At 44.4% G+C, this 22,514-nt stretch overlaps 1 protein-coding gene across 5 annotated transcripts in view; it reads left to right on the top strand.

Annotated features, from left to right (window-relative positions):
- LOC117369443 overlaps nt 1–22,514 on the top strand; it is a 91,159-nt gene that overhangs the window by 53,010 nt on the left and 15,635 nt on the right. For all 5 annotated transcript variants that reach the window (XM_033964034.1, XM_033964033.1, XM_033964037.1 and 2 more), the window contains 3 exons: nt 12,487–12,704; nt 12,990–13,066; nt 21,151–21,261. In XM_033964034.1, coding sequence (XP_033819925.1) covers nt 12,487–12,704; nt 12,990–13,066; nt 21,151–21,261 — 406 coding nt within the window. The remainder of the gene's footprint in view (nt 1–12,486; nt 12,705–12,989; nt 13,067–21,150; nt 21,262–22,514) is intronic.

Genomic DNA, 22,514 nt, shown 5'->3' with positions numbered 1-22,514 from the left:
CCTGCTTTAGTGTCTGGGACAGTTTAGGTTGTAGAGTCACAACATCCAGGCTGTATTCTTGGTTAAGAGATCAGGACAGGTCTCCAGGTCATTGCCGTTGAACTTTTATGCATTACATTACATTACATTACATTACATTACAGATTTCTATTCCGCTTGTGCCTTGCGGTTCTAAGCGGATTACAATTTAAGAGACTGGACAAATTCAGGAATATTACAGTACATAGAATCAGGAATGTATCAAGTTACAATTGTTAGTCTGGAAGTTTCCAGGAGAAATTTGGAGTATGTAGTAGATAATCGTAGGTTGATGAAGTGAGTTGTACAATGTTTAGGTATATTTATGGAGGGGTGTTCGTGTGTGTAATTTCTAGTGCTATGTTGAGGTTAAGATGAAGGAAAGTGTTTTTTGAAGAGATGAGTTTTGATTTCTTTTCGGAATTCTTTTATGTCTATTGATTTGATCAGTAGATTGGAAATGGTAGTGTCAATTCTTGCTGCCTGAGTGGCTAGAAGGCTGTCGTATAGTTTCTTACGTCGTGTACCTTTGAGAGGAGGGTAAGTGAATAGGTTTTGAGTTCTCCTTATGCCTGTGCAGAATCTTCCAGTTCATCAGCCACAAGCTTCTCTAGTGGAACAAAGCCTGTCCTAGGGGCCCTGTTGAACAGTGGTAAGGTGCCAAGTCTTATCCATCCCCTAGTAGGCTCTAGTCCCTAGTGGCTAGGTGGTTTAGCAGATTTCCCCCATGTTTCCCTTCATCTTCCTCTTTTGAACCTTAGGGGGATCCATGTTGCAGAAGCTTCTACAGTCATGAAGCTCAGTATGCTGGGATAGAAGGACAACTGTGAGGAAGGTCCCTCTAAATTTTTGATGCTGGAAGGGGAGCCGGCACTTGGGCAGTTTGACTGATCTCACTTGTCATGTCAGGGCAGGGAGCAATCCAGCATCATTAAAGGAAGCATGAAAAGTAAACAGGCAGCGTCCTTCCAGCTGCAAGTGTGGCATGGGAGGGTCCATACAGCTCCTTCCTCTGTGATAGACTACATGCTGGTGGGAACGGTGGCCATTTTCTTTTTATGTTCTCTCTCTCCTGCACTATTACAGGGAAAGCTATGTTTTCTGTCTCCATCTTCTGGCAGGATGACAAACCCACATGTTTGGACTAGTCTAGCAGAATTCAATGAAAAAAAATGAGCAAGTAGGAATAAATAGCCCTAATCTCCTGTACATATTTTTTTCTAAAATTGTATTAAATTGTGGATTTCTGTTTTATATAATTACAGTATGTACAGAGTATCATCTGCCTAGGCTTAGGCAGAAAAAAAAACATCTGTTATTCTTGGAATGACTCTTGGCTCTGTACCAACAAATTTACACTAATCTAACATCAGCAGGGCTAACCAGCAGGCATTGCATGACTACTGAAGTTTTTGGCAGAGGTGATCCCTTTATCCCAGGACAAGCAGGCAGCATATTCTTAACGTATGGGTGACGTCACCGACGGAGCCCCGGTACGGACACTTTTAACTAGAAAGTTCTAGTTGACCGCACCGCACATGCGCGGGTGCTTTCCCGCTCGACGGAGGAGAGCGTGGTCCCCAGTTTCTTCGTTTCCGCGGAGCGAAGAAGACGCATGTGCTTTCAACGGCTGTTGAAATATCCTACTTTTGCCTTCCCGCTCGCGTAATTTTCTTCCTTTTTGCTTTTTTCCCTTGGGGTTCCTTTTTTGTTTCAAAAAAAAAAAAAAATCTTAATTTTGTCTTTTCCTTTATTTATCTGGCCGGCCCCGGCGGGGCCTGTTGCCAACATACAGGCCTCCGGGTTTGATTTTGCGGAGGCCGTGTTTCCATTCATGCCCCCTCAGCCGGGCTTTAAGAAGTGCCAGCGGTGTGCACACCCGATCTCTCTCACTGACCCGCACAATTGGTGTTTACAGTGCCTGGGTCCAGAGCATCGGGCTGACACCTGCACCCGCTGTGCCACTCTTAAAAAATGTACGTTAAAAAATAGGCAGATCCAGCAGAATATCCTTTTCGGTACCGGGTCTGCCACACCATCGACGGCGCCGCTAAAGTCGGCACCGACTACCTCGACACCGCCTGATCCTTCCTTGGGATCGATAGCGCCAGGTAAGCCGGCTAAGAAGCCTTCCACTTCCCTTGAGCGCCCTCCTGCCACAGCGGCGACGCCGGTCCTCCCGGCATCACGCCGACCCCGTAAACGCTCCACCCCGATTTCGGTGAGTGCCTCGTCATCGGCCTCCTCATCGCCGGGGCGTGGAGCGGCACCTATGGTACCAAAAAAGAAAAAAGCGGTACCGGTGCCTCCTCTGGACGACCGCATAGCGGCCATACTCCAAACCCAATTGCAGGAGCAGCTACAACAACAACTACAACACCTGTTGCCAACAATATTGGCCCCGCTTCTTCCGGTACTGGACTGGCCCGAGCCTCGCACCATACCACCGGAGTCGACTCCATCGTTACCATTAAACACGTCCATGCCGGTGCTCTCGACGGAACCAATCAATCCTCTCGTGCAACTACACTCTGATGCCGATCCTCCCCAACATCGGGAACGACATCAAGCCCCCCGAGACCGAGACGGCACCGCTCTTCTTCCCCCGGTACCGTCTCAATGCGTTCTGGCAAATCTCTCTCTAAGACTCGCCACACAGAACCATCCACACTACCGTCCCGTCCTATACACACCGACGTCAGGGACCCGGACCTCTGGGAAGAATCCCAACCCGGTACCGACGATGAGGCTTCATCAGCCGACGAGGAACCCTTGACAATCGATACCGGTTCCAAACCTGAACAATCCTCGTTCACCAAATTTCTTCGGGAAATGTCAGCGGCTCTCTCTATCCCGTTAGAATCTGACTCTAAGAAGTCACAGGCTTTCTTAGATGCCCTGGACTTCGAGCAACCCCCCAATGAATTTCTAAAGTTACCCGTCCACAACATCTTACGGGAAACTTTCTACAAGAATTGGGAGAACCCTCTCACGGTACCGGGGGCCCCTAGAAAACTGGATAGTCTCTACAGGGTCATCCCTATCCCGGGGTTTGACAAATCCCAACTACCCCATGAATCTCTTCTTGTCGAGTCCACCTTGAAAAAAACCCAGGGCTCCAGTGTTTATGCTTCTACCCCTCCTGGCAGAGAGGGCAAAACGATGGATAAATTTGGCAAGCGCCTTTATCAAAATGCAATGCTTGCAAACAGAGCTAATAATTACACCTTTCACTTCTCCTTCTACATGAAGCATCTGGTTCAGCAACTCTCTTCATTACAAAAGTATCTTCCTGAACGTAAGGTCCCTCTTTTCCAACAACAAATTTCCAGTCTACTCCAACTCTGCAAATTCATGGTGCGCTCCATTTATGATTCTTTTGAGCTGACCTCTCGAGCATCTGCCATGGCGGTTGCCATGAGACGTCTGGCCTGGCTGAGAGTTTCTGACCTCGACATTAACCACCAAGACCGCCTGGCTAACGCACCTTGTCTTGGTGATGAACTTTTCGGTGAGTCCCTAGACTCCACCACCCAGAAACTCTCAGCTCACGAGACCAGGTGGGATACTCTCATCAAACCGAAGAAGAAGACTCCGCCTGCTCGCCCCTACAGACAGCAGTCTTCCTATCAGCGCAGATTCTCAGCCAGACCTCTCCATCCACCTCCGCAACAACCTCGCCGACCTCGTCAGCAACATCAAACTCAGGCTCGCTCCCAATCTCATCAACCTGCCAAGCCTCTCCCTCAGTCAAAACCTTCTCAGCCCTTTTGACTCCTTTCTCCAGGACATAGCCAGTCTCTCACCAGCGTTACCTCTTCCTCAGCCTATCGGAAGACGCCTACAACTTTTTCTCAGCTGTTGGGAGGTCATCAAATCAGACCAGTGGGTCCTCACCATCATTCGCCACAGCTACTCCCTCAACTTCCATACTCTTCCACCAGACAATCCTCCCGTAGAGTCTGCTTCTCACTCCTCTCAAACCCTCCTCCTCCTCAAGGAGGTCCAATCCCTCCTTCTTCTCAATGCCATCGAAGAAGTTCCCCAAGACCAAAGGAGTCAGGGATTCTACTCCCGCTACTTCCTGGTACCCAAGAAGACAGGAGACCTATGTCCCATCCTCGATCTCAGGGACCTCAACAAGTGTTTGGTCAAGGAAAAGTTCAGAATGCTCTCCCTTGCCACGCTTTACCCTCTTCTCTCTCAACACGACTGGCTATGTTCCCTAGACCTCAAAGAGGCCTACACTCACATTCCAATTCATCTGTCTTCCCGTCGCTACCTCCGCTTTCAGATACAACACCGCCACTATCAGTACAAGGTCCTACCCTTTGGCCTCGCATCATCGCCCAGGGTGTTCACCAAATGCCTGATTGTGGTGGCGGCCTTTCTCAGATCTCACAACCTCCAGGTGTTCCCCTATTTGGACGACTGGTTGGTGAAAGCACCTACGTCTCCACTTGTGCTGCAAGCCACTCAACACACCATCTCCTTCGTCCATCTCCTGGGGTTCGAGATCAACTACCCCAAGTCGCATCTGCTTCCCACACAGCGACTTCAGTTCATTGGAGCCATTCTCGACACCACTCTGATGAGGGCGTTTCTCCCCTCTGACCGTCAACGGACCCTGCTCCATCTTTGCCATCAGGTGCTCCTTCATCACTCCATTCCAGCTCGCCAGATGATGGTCCTCCTGGGCCACATGGCTTCGACGGTCCATGTGCTTCCTCTGGCACGACTCCACCTCAGAACACCTCAGTGGACTCTAGCCAACCAATGGTCTCAGACCACAGACCCTCTTTCTCATCCCATCTGTGTGACATCGTCTCTTCAGCAATCTCTTCAATGGTGGTTGAACTCCTCCAATCTTTCCAGGGGTCTGCTTTTTCATCTACCCCCTCACTCCATGATCATCACCACGGATGCCTCCCCCTACGCATGGGGAGCCCACCTGGGAGAACTTCGCACCCAGGGTCTCTGGACTCCTCAGGAGTGTCAACATCATATCAACTTCCTGGAACTCAGGGCCATGTTCTATGCACTCAAAGCTTTCCAACACCTTCTCTACCCTCAGGTTCTTCTCCTGTGCACAGACAACCAAGTCGCCATGTACTACATAAACAAGCAGGGCGACACCGGTTCTTCCCTCCTCTGTCAGGAGGCCATCCGCATCTGGACCTGGGCCACGGCCCGCAGTCTCTTCCTCAAGGCTGTCTACATCCAGGGTGAACAGAACTCCCTGGCCGACAGTCTCAGCCGCATCCTTCAACCTCACGAGTGGACTCTAGATCCGACCACACTCCACTCCATCTTCGATCGGTGGGGCACTCCTCAGGTAGACCTCTTTGCAGCTCCTCACAACCATCAACTGCCCCTTTTCTGTTCGAGACTCTACTCCCCTCATCGTCTGACCCCAGATGCGTTCCTGCTCAACTGGACGGGTCGGTTTCTCTATGCCTTCCCTCCACTTCCTCTGATGTTGCGGACGCTGTCCAAACTCCGCAGAGACAATGCCACCATGATTCTCATCGCTCCTCGGTGGCCTCGCCAACACTGGTTCTCTCTCCTGCTCCAGCTCAGCTCCAGGGAGCCCATTCCTCTTCCTTTGTTTCCTACTCTACTTACACAGCAGCATCAGTCTCTACTACATCCCAATCTGTCTTCGCTCCACCTGACAGCTTGGTTTCTCTCGGGCTGACCTCTCCAGAGAATCTGTCTCAGCCTGTCCGTCATATTTTGAATGCCTCCAGAAAACCGGCCACCCTCCAATGTTACCATCAGAAGTGGACCAGGTTCTCCTCTTGGTGTCTACTGCATCACCACGATCCCACCTCGCTGGCGGTGGAAACTGTCCTGGACTATTTGCTCTCTCTGTCCGACGCTGGCCTCAAGTCTACCTCCATCAGAGTCCACCTCAGTGCCATCACTGCGTTCCATGAGCCTATCCTCGGAAAACCTCTTACAGCTCATCCCCTGGTTTCCCGGTTCATGAGAGGCCTCTTCAATGTCAAACCACCTCTGAAGCCTCCTCCAGTCGTCTGGGACCTGAATGTGGTTTTATCAGCCCTCATGAAACCTCCGTTTGAGCCTCTTGCCACAACTTCACTCAAATTTCTCACATGGAAGGTGCTTTTCCTCATTGCCATCACCTCTGCCAGGAGGGTTAGTGAGCTGCATGCACTGGTTGCCGACCCACCTTTCACTGTTTTTCACCATGACAAGGTGGTTCTGCGCACCCATCCTAAGTTCCTTCCCAAGGTGGTCTCGGATTTTCACCTCAACCAGTCCATTGTTTTGCCTGTCTTTTTTCCCAAACCCCACTCTCATCCTGGGGAGCAGGCGCTACATACGCTGGACTGTAAGCATGCCCTTGCTTACTATCTTGACCGCACCAGGGCTCACCGCTCATCCCCTCAGCTCTTTCTGTCTTTCGACCCTAACCGTTTAGGTCGTCCTGTCTCTAAACGGACGCTTTCCAACTGGCTTGCTGCCTGCATTGCCTTCTGTTATGCTCGGGCCGGTCTCTCACTGGAAGGTGCTGTCACGGCCCACAGGGTCAGAGCTATGGCTGCTTCTGTGGCTTTCCTCCGTTCCACGCCCATTGAGGAAATCTGCAAGGCTACCACTTGGTCCTCAGTTCACACGTTCACTACTCACTACTGTCTGGATGCCTTCTCCAGACGGGATGGCTCTTCGGCCAATCTGTGTTACAAAATTTATTTTCCTAATGGCCAACCATCCCTCCTCCCCCTCTGTTAGCTTGGAGGTCACCCATACGTTAGGAATATGCTGCCTGCTTGTCCTGGGATAAAGCACAGTTACTTACCGTAACAGGTGTTATCCAGGGACAGCAGGCAGATATTCTTAGGACCCGCCCTCCTCCCCGGGTTGGCTTCTTAGCTGGCTTATCTTAACTGGGGACCACGCTCTCCTCCGTCGAGCGGGAAGGCACCCGCGCATGCACGGTGCGGTCAACTAGAACTTTCTAGTTAAAAGTGTCCGTACCGGGGCTCCGTCGGTGACGTCACCCATACGTTAAGAATATCTGCCTGCTGTCCCTGGATAACACCTGTTACGGTAAGTAACTGTGCTTTCTCTTCCAGTATAGGAATGGAGGTCTAATCTAATGGATAGTGCAGTGAGCTGGGTTCAGTTCCCATGAGCATATTAGGTACAAATAACACCTTAGATTGTGAGTCCTCTGGGGACAGAGAAAGTACTTGTACATAATGTGTACAGCGCTATGTACATCTAGAAAGCACAATAGAGATGATTTCTATTGTCAGTAGTAGAAATGATTACTATTAGTAGTAGTATTCAAACCTTCTTGCTGCCAATTCCTCATTCTCCTCACGTTTTGCTGTGCCAGCTAGCAGCTCTTTTCCAAGAATGTTGGCAGTCCGGGAGTTGAGGGAGGGGAAAACAAAAAGCACTGACAGGTTTCTGGATCCCTCTAACCTTCTGTACCCTCTGTCACCCAAGAACAGTGTGTTTCCCTCGGGATGTATGATGGACTCCTTGAAAAGAACATAAGAACATAAGAAGTTGCCTCCGCTGAGGCAGACCAGAGGTCCATCTCGCCCAGCGGTCCGCTCCCGCGGCGGCCCATCAGGCCCATTGCCTAAGCAATGGTCCCAGACTATCCCTATAACCTACCGCTACTCTTATCTGTACCCCTCAATTCCTTTATCCTCTAGGAACCTATCCAAACCTTCTTTGAAGCCTTGTAACGATAGGTGCTTCCACTTTCTAGGACACAAGGAAGCACTGGGCTTTGACTGAATGGTGCTTCATCACAATCTTCACCATGGGGCTTTTACCCACTTCCCAGCCATAAGAATAGCCTTACTGGGTCAGACCAATGGTCCATCAAGCCCAGCAGCCCATTCTCACAGTGGCCAATCTAAGTCACTAGTACCTGGCCAAAACCCAAGGAGTAGCAATATTCCATGCTACCGATAAAGGGCAAGCAGTGGCTTCCCCCATGTCTCTCAATAACAGACTATGGATTTTTCCTCCAGGAACTTGTCCAAACCCCTCTTAAAACCAGCTCTCTGCTCTTACAATCTTTGGCAATGCGTTCCAGAGCTTAACTATTCTCTGAGTGAAAAAAAAGATTTCCTCCTATTGGTTTTAAAAATATTTCCCTGTAACTTCGAGTGTCCCCTAATCTTTGTAATTTTTAACAGAGTGAGAAATCGATCCACTTGTACCCGTTTTACTCCATTCAGGATTTTGTAATCATATCTCCCCTCAGCCATCTCTTTTCCAAGCTAAAGAGCCCTAACCTTTTTAGGGACACTCAGGGAGGATAAGGCCATAGCGGAAAACTGAATGAATTCTTTGCTTCGGTCTTTATGGAAGAAGATGTAAGAGATCTACTTGTACCGGAAATGGTTTTCATGGGTGATGATGTGGAGGAACTGAAAGAAATCTTGGTGAATCTGGAAGATGTACTAAGCCAAATCGACAAGTTAAAATGTGATAAATCGCCTGGACTGGATGGTATACATCCCAGGGTACTAAAAGAACTCAAACATGAAATTGCTGACCTGCTGTTAGTGATCTATAACCTGTTGCTAAAATTGTCTATAGTACCTGAAGATTGGAAGTGGCTAATGTTAATGCTGATTTTTAAAAAGGGCTCCACACTTCAGTGCCGGGCAAAATAGTAGAAACGATTATAAAAAATAAAATTGTGGAACACGTAGACAAACATGATTTAATGAGACGGAGTCCGCATGGGTTCATCCGAGGGAGATCTTGCCTCACAAATTTGCTTGACTTCTTTGAAGGTTTGTGAATAAACGTGGATTAAGGTGAGCCAGTTGATAGTGTATCTAGATTTTCAGAAAGCTTTTGATAAAGTTCCTCACGAGAGGCTCCTGAGAAAATTAAAGTGTCATGTGATAGGTGGCAAAGTTCAGTTGTGAATTGCTTATCGGATAGAAAACAGAGGGTAGGGTTAAATGGTCATTTTTCTCAATGGAGGAGAGTAAACAGTGGAGTGCCACAGGGGTCTGTATTGGGACTGGTGCTATGTAACTTATTTATAAATGATCTGGAAATTGGAACGACGAGTGAGGTAATTAAATGTGCAGATGACATTTAAACTGTTCAAAGTTGTTAAAACGCTTGCGGATTGTAAAAAATTGCAGGCAGACCTTAGGAAATTGGAAAGCTGGACATCCAAATGGCAGATGAAATTTATTGTAGACAAATGCAAAGTTATGCACATTGGGAAGAATAACCTGAATCACAGCCCTGAGACTCGTCTACTCACTGAAAAAATTTGACCATATCACAGAGGCATACCATGACTCACACTGGCTCCCAATACAAGCAAGAGTACACTTCAAATTCTACTGCCTACTTTTCAAGGCTATTAACAGAGAAAGTCCAACCTACTGGAATAACCGACTAACTCAATCCTCTTCAACCAGGCACAGGAGAACCCACTCACTATTCACACACCCATCATCCAAAAATGTCAAACGAAAAAAACTATATGACAACCTAATAGCCTCCAAAGCAGCTAAACTGGACAGACAAATCACCACTCGGTTATCATCGACCACAAGCTACAAAACCTTCAAGAAAGATATTAAAACCATACTCTTCAAAAAAATACATAAAACCCATCTAGCACAACCAGTCCCTACCCAACCCCCCAACCCTCTCTATACTCTTAATACTCTCTAATGTTCTTCTATCTACCCAACATAGTCTAAAATGCTTCTAATTTACCCAATACTTATCTCCTTAAGATCTTGTCTTCTCTTTGGTAATTTTTTACCCAACATTTATCACCTTAAGATCTCGACAACTCTTTGGTACTTCTTAAGTAAATATTATGACATCGCTTATGCCGTTCCTGCAAGCTTTTAATGTAATTCTTGTTAACTTTGATGTAATCCGCCTTGTACCGCAAGGCATTGGCAGAATAGAAATCACTAATGTAATGTAATGTAAGAGTCCACCTTGGGGTTAGCACCCAAGAAAAGAATCTGGGTATCATTGTAAACAATACGATGAAACCTTCTGCCCAATGTGTGGCGGCGGCCAAAAAGCAAACAGGATGCTAGGAATTATTAAAAAAGGGATGGTTAACAAGACTAAGAATATTATAATGCCCCTGTATCGCTCCATGGTGCAATCTCATCTGGAGTATTGCGTTCAATTCTGGTCTCCTTATCTCAAGAAAGATATAGTGGCGCTAGAAAAGGTTCAAAGAAGAGCGACCAAGATGGTAAAAGGGATGGCACTCCTCTCATATGAGGAAAGACTATAAAGGTTAGGGCTCTTCAGCTTGGAAAAGAGACAGTGGATCGATTTTTCACTCCGTCAAAAATTACAAAGACTAGGAGACACTCGATGAAGTTACAGGGAAATACTTTTAAAACCAATAGGAGGAAAAAAATTTTCACTCGGAGAATAGTTAAGCTCTGAAACGTGTTGCCAGAGGATGTGGTAAGAGTGGATAGCGTAGCGGGTTTTAAGAGGGGTTTGGACAAGTTCCTGGAGGAAAAGTCCTTAGTTTGTAATTGAGAAAGACATGCGGGAAGCCACTGCTTGCCCTGTATCGGTAGCATGGAATATTGTACTCCTTGGGTTTTGGCCAGGTACTAGTGACCTGGGTTGGCCACCATGAGAATGGGCTACTGGGCTTGATGGACTATTGGTCTGACCCAGTAAGGCTAGTCTTATGTTCTCATACAAGAAGAGTTCCATCTCCTTTACCATCTTGGTCGCTCTTCTTTGAACCTTTTCTAGCGCCACTATATCTTTCTTGAGATAAGGAGACCAGAATTGAACGCAATACTCCAGATGAGGTTGCACCATGGAGTGATACAAGGGCATTAGAACATTCTTAGTCTTGTTAACCATCCCAGTTGTTAGCATCTGTATTGAAAAAAGTACCTTAGGCTATGTTGGGTAAGCCCTTGCTCTCCCTGTTCATAACTAGCTGCAGTTAGGTTAACTTTTATCTCATTATCATTTGATACTAGACAATTAATACCAATGGTATTCTTTTCCTATAAAACTGCCACAAATTTGGTCTTGGAGGATGAGTTGTACAATGTCAGCATCTATGAGACAAACTTGTTTTTTTCTGTTGCACCGACCTTTCTGGGCTCCTGTTCGTTTACAAAAGTTAGATAGCTCTAAGTCAAATAAATGTTGCCATTGTCATCTCGAAGCAGGGACTTTAGATCATTTATTATTCTACTGTCCATTCGTTTTGGCTTTTTGGAGATCGATTTGGGGCCAAATAAATTTTTTGTTAGAAAATCCTGTGGCTTTATCCTGTGATACTATTTTATTTGGAATGTCAATGAGGAAGAAAAGTCAAATTTCTGCAAATAATAATAAATTATTACTTATTATGACAGGAGTTGTCATTCAGCAGATTACATTTAATTGGAAAAACTGCAATAGATTAAATTACAGTTTTTGGTGGAATTCACTGTGTCCTATGTATAAGATGGACAGAATGTTAGCGTTGCAGAAAGGAAATTTTAATAATTTTCAGGAGGTTTGGACCCATTAATAGAGTATTGTAATGAATAAATTATCATTTTTCCCCAGCTGATATAATTGTACAGGGGTGGGGGTGGGGTGGGAGGACGTTTAATTATATATTGATGGGTTGGATTAATAGAGAACAATAACATAGCAACATAGTAGATGACGGCAGATAAAGACCCGAATGGTCCATCCAGTCTGCCCAACCTGATTCAATTAAAATTTTTTAATTTTTTCTTCTTATCTATTTCTGGGCAAGAATCCAAAGCTTTACCCGGTACTGTGCTTGGGTTCCAACTGCCAAAATCTCTGTTAAGACTTACTCCAGCCCATCTACACCCTCCCAGCCATTGAAGCCCTCACCAGCTCATCCTCCACCAAACGGCCATACACAGACACAGACCATGCAAGTCTGCCCAGTACTGGCCTTAGTTCAATATTTAATCTTATTTTCTGATTCTAGATCCTCTGTGTTCATCCCACGCTTCTTTGAACTCAGTCACAGTTTTACTCTCCACCACCTCTCTCGGGAGCGCATTCCAGGCATCACCTCTCATGTAATCACATGTGTAATAATAGGGTTGGGAAGGAGGGATTTATTTTTATTTTTAATTGTGAAATTGATAAAAATAGATACTCAAGTGATATTGTATAAGTTTAACTGTTATTTTATGTTGCACTTGTTAGATGAAAAAATGAATAAACATAAGCAATGCCTCCACTGGGTCAGACCCGAGGTCCATCGTGCCCAGCAGTCCGCTCATGCGGCGGCCCAACAGGTCCAGGACCTGTGCAGTAGCCCTCTATCTATACCCCTCTATCCCTTTTTCCAGCAGGAAGTTGTCCAATCCTTTCTTGAACTCCAATACCGTACTCAAAAAATAAACTGCCACATATCACTTGTCTTGGAAGTAACACTTCTGTTAAATTTTATTTCTCAAGGTTGAAAGTACTGAAAGACAAAATTCCTTTTTATATGTGTAAATATGGAGATTTTGATGGTGCTGCACAAGTGCTGTTGAACTGGAAGTCAGTTGACTGCTGTATCGTTTGCCGTATCACACCTGCAGAGTTTGCAGTCTATCTGAAGATGTTTAGAACGAGAAGCTACCCTTCTGGCAACGAGCTGCTCAGTCAGGAGCAATGGTTGATACACCCAAGTAAGTAACCAATGCTGTTCTCCAGCTGTACTCCCATATATAGAGATTGTGTCGGGTGAGGGGGGACTTTAGTTGAAGCAATGGCTTGAGTATCTAGACTTCTATAAGGAGTTGTGATTATATAGTAGAAAGATACTACAGAAATGCAGATAACAAGTGAAAAGGCTTTAAAACATTTAAAAATGATTTGTAATATGGTAATAATGGGGGAAAGCCAGCTTTAATTGAGTCTACAAGCATTCTGCTTTTTCTTCAAAGGTCATTAAGCTTATTCTTTTCCCATAGACTCTGCCTTGAAGAGTGGCACTACAATAAAACTTGCAATACAGATGTTGTATACCAACCAGACGCTGTACAGGAATGTGAGTATTATACAGTGGTGGGAAGGAAGCAGGGCATGCTGACAAAGCTGTACTGAGCGGAGTCAAAACCAGTTCCATGTTATCAACTGCACACACATCCCCCCCACCCTCCTCCCAGTGTACTCTGAAGGACAGGAGCCAGATTCCTTTAGCAAAGGGTTACAAAATCAGGACCGGTCTGGCATCTTGTGATGACCTGGAGTGAGGTTGTCTGTTCTGATGCAGTGATGCTCGTGCCATTGAATATAATGATGGGGAATGCCTATGATAAATCTAGCTCTAGACTTGGTTCTTGGAAGGCCAAAGGGCATTTATGAACTGGTTCAGGAAGAGCAATTAAAAACCTTTGAACAGTTATAACAAAATGATGGTATCCGTGAATCGGACTTCTTTCAGTTCCTCCCAATAAGGCATGGATTGTTGATGGGAGCTTGAAATATTCTCCTGAAAAGATCTTTGTATGCATTGAAGCAATTGTGGTTACAGTTTAGAGAGACTAAGAGCTTGATTTCACATGTATATAGAGCCGTTCTTTATTGTCCCTCCAGATCGGCACCAACAGATGGGTTTATGCTCCTCTGCCAGCAGGTGGCGACTGAGAACACATTGGGCTAGCCCAATGGTCTTAAACTCAAACCCTTTGCAGGGCCACATTTTGGATTTGGAGGGCCTCAGAAAAAATAGTTAATGTCTTATTAAAGAAATGATAATTTTGCATGAGGTAAAACTTTATAAATCTTTCAAGTTTATTCATTCATATTGTTTGATTAAACGCTTATCCAGAAGTACAAAGTGTTGTACAAATAGTAAAAATAAAAGGACATTAACATTTTAAGAAATTAAATGTACATAATTCATTACAGGACATACTAGGGTAACTGCTTTATAAAGCCACAGGAAATAATAGGAAAGAGGGGGAGAACTACAATTTTAAAGAAAAAGTACATAAGGGGGGTGAGAAAAAGAGGATTGCTGGCGAAGATAAAGGTCGAATTAGGAAACTGCTAAAATTATTAATTTTGGAAACTGCTAAAGTTGATAAGTATTACATTTTAGTTAGACATTTTATTTTCAGTTAAAGGCATCTTTAACAAGAAAGCTCTTTAAACTGCTTTTAAATTTCTGCAAATCTCGTTCCAATCTTAGATATAGGGGAAGAGAATTCCAAGTCATTGGAGCAGTTACAAAAAAAAATAAGAGCACGGCGAGTTCCAATTATTTTCAGGGAAGGGACATTAAGGGTAAACTGTGAAGTAGATCTAAGAACTCTCGAAGGGTCATACGGAATCCTTTTGGCTAAGCCTTGATAATAATAAGTCTTAATAATAATATTGTAATTTATAGACATATGATCAAGAAACTCAAAGACCAAGGGCCTCAAAATAGTACCTGGTGGGCCACAAGTTTGAGACCACTGGGCTAGCTGCACTAAAGTCAGTCAGTAATACCGACTGGATCACTGTTGGCTGATTCTGTGACTGATTCTGGCCGAGCGATCGATGCCCTGCCAAGTTTGCATGCAAACCCGACAACATTCAACACGGTCATACTTTGGATGCGATTCTTGTTCCCAGTAAATTAAGTTCCAATTTTTCACAACCTATTTCACTTCAAGTCCCCTGGTCAGATCACTACTTGATTCAAACCAAATTATCATTGCCATCCTTTAAGTCTGCTTTTCCAGCCCCTAAAATCATTACTATAAGAGACTTTCAACATATAGATCATTCACTTGTTCCAACAGCATTTACAATAGACTCAGAAAAATTTAGCTCTGAAACTCTAATCGAACAAGTAACCGTGTGGAATAAGGCTTGCAAATCTCTATTAGACAAAATAGCGCCGTTAGTAACTAGGAAAATTTCTTCAAAAAAACAAAGATACCCATGGTTTAATGCTTCTTTAGGCCTTTTAAAACAACAAATGCGGTCAGCGGAACACAAATGGCGATCCAAACCTACCCAGGAAAACTTAGACAATTATAACAAACACTCACAGTATTATCGGCAATCAATCAATAATACTAAGAAACAATTCTATGCTAGAAAAATTTCTTATACTAATAACTCATCTACCTTGTTCAAAATTCTTAAGCAACTAACAGTTTTCAAAAATGAAAAATTCAGCCTAACTGAAGAATCTCCAACAGCTCAAGCATTAGCAAATTATTTTCAAGAAAAAATTACTTTGATCAGATCCAAAATCACTAACAAAATATCTTCCCATTACCAACTTAACTAGTCCTTCTGAAAATGACAATATGATAACTAGGACCCAGACATTTCACGCTACACTATCCAATTTTCTCCTTCCATCTTTGAAAGCCATTGAAAACATTTTACACTGCATTAATATTAAAGGCTCCAAACTAGAGCCCATTCCTCCATTTTTTTTTAAACGACACTTTACAGTTTTTGGGCCATATATTCTTCAAATTATCCACACTTGCTTATCTACAGCTAATATTCCACCAGACTGGAAACATTCTATCATATCTCCAATCATCAAAGACCCAAAAAATAATCTAGACAATTGCTCTAACTATCGTCCTATAGCAAACTTACCTTTTCTATCCAAGTTAACCGAAAAAATCGTGTTTCAACAATTGGCTGATTATGTTGAAAAAACCCATGTACTCCATCCAAATCAAACTGGTTTCCGTATAAACCATTCTACAGAGTATTCATTACTAGGTCTCACTACATCCATAAATTACTATCTTGACCATCATAAATCCGTCCTTCTAATCTCCTTAGATCTTGCTGCAGCTTTTGACACCATCGACCATCATCTCTTATTGCAACGTCTTTCTTCTATAGGTGTAGTCGATCAAGCCCTCGAATGGTTTCGTTCTTATTTTTCTGAAAGAGCTTCTACAGTACATTTCAATAATTCAGAATCAAAATCCTATCATTCTAACTTTGGTATTCCACAAGGCTCTATTTTATCACCTCTATTATTTAATATCTATTTGGCCCCTCTTCTGACCCTCTGTCAATCAATAGGGTTTACGCCTACGCCGATGATCTTCAATTATTGCACCCCATTGATCCAAATAATCAAACCGAGATTCAGGCAATTAATCATAAATTAAGTAAAGTCCACGACTGGTTAAATATTAATAAGTTTTCTCTAAACATATCAAAAACTAATACTCTCCTCTTCCCCGGAAAAGAGGGAGCACAATTAATTTCTCCAATCATCATCGAAAACATCCCGCTTCCACCAATCACAACTACAAAAATTTTAGGTTTCCTTATAGACAATAAGCTAACATTTCGACCACAAATAAGTGCATTGGTTAAAAATTGTTTTTATAAATTAAGAATGATTCGATCATTGGCCCCTCTTCTTGATATTAATTCCCTGAACGTTCTGATCCATGCACTCGTAATATCAAAAATGGACTACTGTAACTCACTATTAAAAGGAATCTATCACAAAGACTTAAAACGCTTGCAGCTTATTCAAAACACGGCCATTAAGATAATCTCGGGAGCAAAGAAATATGATCGTGTTACCCCTTTGCTTAAAAATGCCCAATGGTTGCCTGTCCCACACAGGGTAACTTATAAAATCGCCCTTCTGACATTCAAAACTATGCAGACCAATACACCAGCATTCATAGACAGAGTTTTGATTCCATACGACCCTCCGAGATCTTTAAGATCTATATCTCAATACAATCTTAACATTCCTTCTTTAAAAGTTATTGGCACACGTCGCACCTCCACTTTTTCTGTGACAGCCCCTGCTGTTCAATATATTTATTAATGATCTAGAAACAGGGACAAAGTGCGAAGTTATCAAGTTCGCGGATGACACAAAACTCTCCAACAGGGTCAGAACTGTTGAGGAATGCAAAGAACTGCAGAGCGACCTGAACAAACTGAGTGAGTGGGCAAAAAAATGGCAGATGAGCTTCAATGTGGAGAAATGTAAGGTCTTGCACATAGGGAAGGGGAACTCCATGTACAGCTACGCGATGGGAGGGAGGGTACTCGGGGAAGGCAGCCAAGAAAAAGATCTGGGGGTATTGGTGGATAACACAATGAAGCCGGTGGCACAATGTGCAGCGGCCTCAAAAAAAAGCGAACAGAATGTTGGGCATTATCAAGAAAGGTATCACTACCAGAACGAAGGAAGTTATCCTACCACTGTATCGAGCAATGGTGCGCCCACATCTGGAATACTGCGTCCAATACTGGTCGCCATACCTCAAGAAGGACATGGCAATACTCGAGAGGGTCCAGAGGAGGGCAACGAGGATGATAAAGGGTATGGAGAACCTTTCATATGCCGAACGGTTAGACAGGCTGGGGCTCTTTACCCTGGAGAAGCGGAGACTGAGAGGGGACATGATAGAGACTTATAAAATCATGAAAGGCATAGAGAAGGTGGAGAGGGACAGATTCTTTAGACTAGCAGGGACAACTAAAACAAGAGGTCATTCAGAAAAACTGAGAGGAGACAGATTCATAACGAATGCAAGGAAGTTCTTCTTCACTCAGAGGGTGGTGGACACCTTGAACGCGCTTCCCGGAGAGGTGATAAGACAGAGTACAATTCTGGGGTTCAAAAAGGGACTGGATGACTTCCTGGAAGCGAAGGGGATTACAGGGTACAGATAGAGGTACCTTACAAGACATTGAGCGAATAGGGTATAGATATTTTAGGTTAGGTAGGGAACACTTTCAGGTCATGGACCTGGGGGGCCACCGCGGGAGCGGACTGCCGGGCACGATGGACCCCTGGTCTGACCCGGCAGAGGTAATGCTTATGTTCTTAAGATATCTTCTTTTTCAAGGGTCCCGCAGCAATAAGGGGGCATCCGTGGAAAATCAGGGGCGGGAAACTGCACGGTGACACTAGGAAGTTCTTCTTCACTGAAAGGGTGGTTGATCGCTGGAACAGTCTTCCACTTCAGGTCATTGAGGCCAGCAGCGTGCCATATTTTAAGGCCAAATGGGATGTGGGATCTATTCGCAGAGTGGGATCTATTCGCAGAGTCAGGTAGGGAGGGTCATTGGGGTGGGCAGACTAGATGGGCCGTGGCCCTTATCTGCCGTCTATTTCTATGTTTCTATGTATTCCGTCAGTTGGATTGTCTCTTTGTCCTTCTAGGGGGGCCCTTGTAAAGGGGACAGTACTTCTAAAGCTACGATTGCGCACTGGATCAAGGAGACTATCGCTTCGGTGTACCTACTTCAGAAGAAAACTGTTCTGGCTTTTCTCAAAGCTCATTCCACTTGGGTTCAGGCAGCTTCTTGGGCTGAGAGTTCTCTTGTGCTCCCATTGGATATCTGTAAAGCTACAGTTTGTCTTCTCTTTGTCACTACCGCATGGATGTTTCAGGCGTGTCGGAACATGGTGTTTGGTGAGTGTCCTTGTGGCAGCTCTTCAGGGGTCCCAGCCGTGATTGGTACCGCTTTAGTACATCCCATCTAACTGTGCCGGTCTAGAGGGATGATAAGGAGAAATTAGGTTCTTACCTGATAATTTTCTTTCTTTTCGTCCCTCCAGCCTGGATCAGAGCCTTCCCTGTTGTTTTACTCGGTTTTTCGCGAAGAGTCATTTTTTCTGCGGTATCTTTTCTTGGTTTTGGGGAGTGTAATAGGAGCAGCAGCATTTGGTTTAGCTGGCAAACTTTGGGGACATTGAAGTTTTTTTTGTTCTAGTCAGTATCCAACAGTGCCTTGGTGTTCAATCCGGACAATTAATTTGTCTTCTCTATATGAGAGTGGAGTTGTTGTGTTTATATATAAGTTCACAGTTCCTAAGCTCTTGGTTAGTTCCTGCTTGGCTATTCATTAGACTGATTGTAGATGGAACTGCCAGAAGTCAATGTGTTCTCAGTCTCCACCTGCTGGTAGAGGAGTGTAAACCCATCCGTCTGTGCTGATCTGGAGGGACTAAAAGAAAGAAAATTTATCCTTCCAAATAGCTCATTTGGTAAATTGAAGTATATGACTGGTTGGGAAAGAGACTTGGGAATTGATCTGGATGAAACACAATGGGGTGAGATTGTGAAATCTGCTCATAAGATCTCTGTTTCAATGAAATTGCAAAAAGCTAAATTAAAGGTTTTTATGAGGTGGTATCTGTCTTCACTCCACTGACCATTTTAGCAGCTACCTTCTGGACCAAGCCCATCCTGTTTATATGTTTTTGAAGGTGTGATCTTCTGAATTGTACACAGTACTCTAATTGAGGTCTCACCGGAGACTTAAACAGAAGCATTCGCATCCCTTTTTTCTTGCTGGCTATTCCTTTCTCTCTCTGCACCCAATTATTCTTATGGTTTCTGCTGTCACCTTTTCAACTTGTTTGGTCACTTTAAGGAGTAGTGGCCTAGTGGTTTGAGCAGCTTCTTCAGCACCCTGAGGTTGAGTTTGATTCCTGCTGCCGCTTCTTGTGACTCTAGGCAAGTCACTTAACACTTCATTGCCCCTGGTACAAAATAAGTACCTGTCTAAAATATGTACCGTATTTTTCGCTCCATAAGACACACTTTTTCCACTCCCAAAAAGGGGGTGGAAATAAGGATCGCATGTAAAAAAAAAACCAAAACAGAACCCATACCTCTTTTTGACATCCTGGCGGTCCAGTGCACTTTCTGCGCTCCTTCCTCAGTTCCCCTGCTCTCTTCCGGCAGCGGCACAGCGGTGCTTGAGGCAGGCGCGTGCTTTTTGTGTGCCTACTTGGTTCCTCCCTGCACTTCAAATGGCTGCCTGTCAGTTCTCGCGGGACGAGAACTGACAGGCAGCCATTTGGAGTGTAGGGAGGGACCAAGCAGGCACGCAAAACGCACGTGCCTGCCTCGTGTGTCGCTGATGCTGCTGGAAGACAGCAAGGGAATCAAGGCAGGAGTGCAGAAAGCACGCTGGACCACCAGGATGCCAAAAAAAGATACTGGGGGGGTGCCTGCCTGCCTTTGGGCTGGCCGGATTGACTCGGGGCTGGCTGGCTGGCTTGAGGTGGGTTGGCTAGTTAGCTGGCTGCCTTGGGGCTGGCTGGCTTGGGACTGGTTGGCTGGCTGTCTTGGGGCTGGCTGGCTGACTTGGCACTGGCTGGGAGCTGGCTGGCTGGCTTGGGGTTAGCTGACTGGCTGGGAGCTGGCTGGCTGGCTTGGGGTTAGCTGACTGGCTGGGAGCTGGCTGGCTGGCTTGGGGTTAGCTGACTTGGGGTTAGCTGACTGGCTGGGAGCTGGCTGGCTTGGCACTGGCTGGCTGGCTGCCATTAGACGTGTCCACCACTAGACGTGTCCTGTACCCTGCCCAGCCTACCACTAGACAGGGTACAGGGCACACCATTTGGTTCAGAATTTTTTTTCTTGTTTTTTTCTTCCTCTACAGGTGGGTGCGTCTTATGGTCAGGTGCGTCTTATGGAGCGAGAAATATGGCAAACCACTTAAATTGCACAGAAAAAGCAGTATACAAGTCCCTCCCCCTTTGCCCCTTAACATAGAAATGTACCTCATGTATATTAATTGTGTGTCTCCTGAAAACCTGACTAGCTAGGTGTATCCCACTGGCTTAAAGTTTGGAGATCCCAAGACACTTGACAGATTGTGGAGTATGGTTTCAGCTTATTTGATGGCTGCAAGTGCTTTGCGAATGCCACTAACTTTCTGGAAGTGCTCAGATTGAGTTGGTTATATTCTATAAAATGTCTAGCAATTATATGCATTTTCTGTATGAGCTTAGGACACATGCATTACCCAGGACACATTGTTGAGGTGTCTTTTGGAAACATCAGAAGATTGCTTTGCTGAAAAATAATAGTCTGTTTAGTGACTGCTGCAGTTGCTATAAAACTGACCAGTGTCTGCTGGGGGGATTCTCTTCGCTGCATAGAACCACCTGAATTATCTCCTTTACCACATAGAGAGGAGCTTTTCAGAAGGGGGTGTTGAGGACAGAGGGGGGGGGAGAGTTAGGAACAGTTTATTATACTTCCACTTTTATTGTAGCATAATGCTTCTAATGTTTTTATAATTCATTGCCACACCAAAAAAAAATCTTTATTATTGCAGATTTGAGACCATTTGTGTTTCTAATGATGGAAATGTCTTGCGTCTTAGCCAAAATGTTGGAGCAGTCTTATCCAGACCTGGTGCAGTAAAACCATTTTGGGAGAGAATGGAGAGCTAGAACCACTATCGTGTGTTGAACCAGCAGTGGTTTTCCAAAAGGTATGCTAAAATCATTTTAGACCGAAAAGCCAAGAAATCTTTTACTGAATAAGAGTCCAGGCTCGGGTTGGAGAGAGCCACAGGTCTCTTTGAGATGGCAAAAAGTTAATTCAGGAAGAAATGATTTTGCCCCTTCCCACTCTCAAATTCTTTGTGCAGAACAGAGCAGCATAAAATCTCTATCCACCAAAAGGAAATAACATCTTCCTTCAGACCAGTATGGATGTGTAATTTGTGCTCCTCACCCAGCAGATAGAAACAGAACATCTGCTTTGACCATGACATCTTCGAAGGAGCTGTGTGCAGCCTTCTCTCTGGCTCTGGCACAGAGAAGTAGACCAAAAGAAAAAATACTCTTCACCAATTTTGTTCATGACAAAATAAGCTATTAAAAAAAATGTATACTAAAACAATTTTTCTTTTTTTTTTTTTTTTTTTTAATTCTTTATTAAGTTTTTCAACTACAATTGTGCAACAAATGATTCACAAATATGAATACTTAAAAACAAGAACAATGGAACTTAGACTTCAACGTACAATTATATTATCCCCACCCTCCCACCTCATATACAAGTAAAATAAAACTCTTCATGAAATCCCTAAATCAAGTTCCCATTCCATTTCCTCCTCCCCCCTCCCTGGATGTTTACAGGTCTCTAAAATAAAACTCATTTATTCCTCCTTACAAAATTTAGCCAATGGCTCCCAAACATCCATAAAGCTCTTGTAACGTCCCCGTTGTGTGGCCATGCAACGCTCCATTTTAAAGGTATAACATAGAAATTCCCACCAGAATGTGTAGCTCAACCTGTCCCAGTTTTTCCAGTTTCTTAAAATGAGTTGCAAGGGAACCCCTGTCATTACAAAAAGTAGCTTATTATTTCTTATTGATAAAATTGGCTTTTAGCTCTCATAAGTGTACCAAATAAAATAGTATCATACGATAAAGCCACTGGATTCTCCAAAACTGCAGTATCAAGGGACAATAGTATAATAAATGATCCAATTTTTCTTCTATCTGCTAAACCTTTCCAGAACTTTCTTTTCTATTCTTCTTTCTCAAGCCAGCTTTCGATGCACACTCAACATACACAGCCCATTCAAGCGATCCTCTGTCCTTATATCCATTGTTTCACTTACAACACCAGGGCCTTTCCATCGGAAATGATGTGGCAGAGGAAAGGCTTTTGGCAGGGCTGGCTACAAGTATTTAGCATTGCATTTGTTTTCGGTCAGGGGGTGCAGCTACACCC

This window comes from Geotrypetes seraphini, chromosome 11 (assembly GCF_902459505.1).
Source record: "Geotrypetes seraphini chromosome 11, aGeoSer1.1, whole genome shotgun sequence".
In the NCBI taxonomy this organism is placed as follows: domain Eukaryota; kingdom Metazoa; phylum Chordata; class Amphibia; order Gymnophiona; family Dermophiidae; genus Geotrypetes; species Geotrypetes seraphini.
This window is presented reverse-complemented; position numbering and strand designations above follow the sequence as displayed.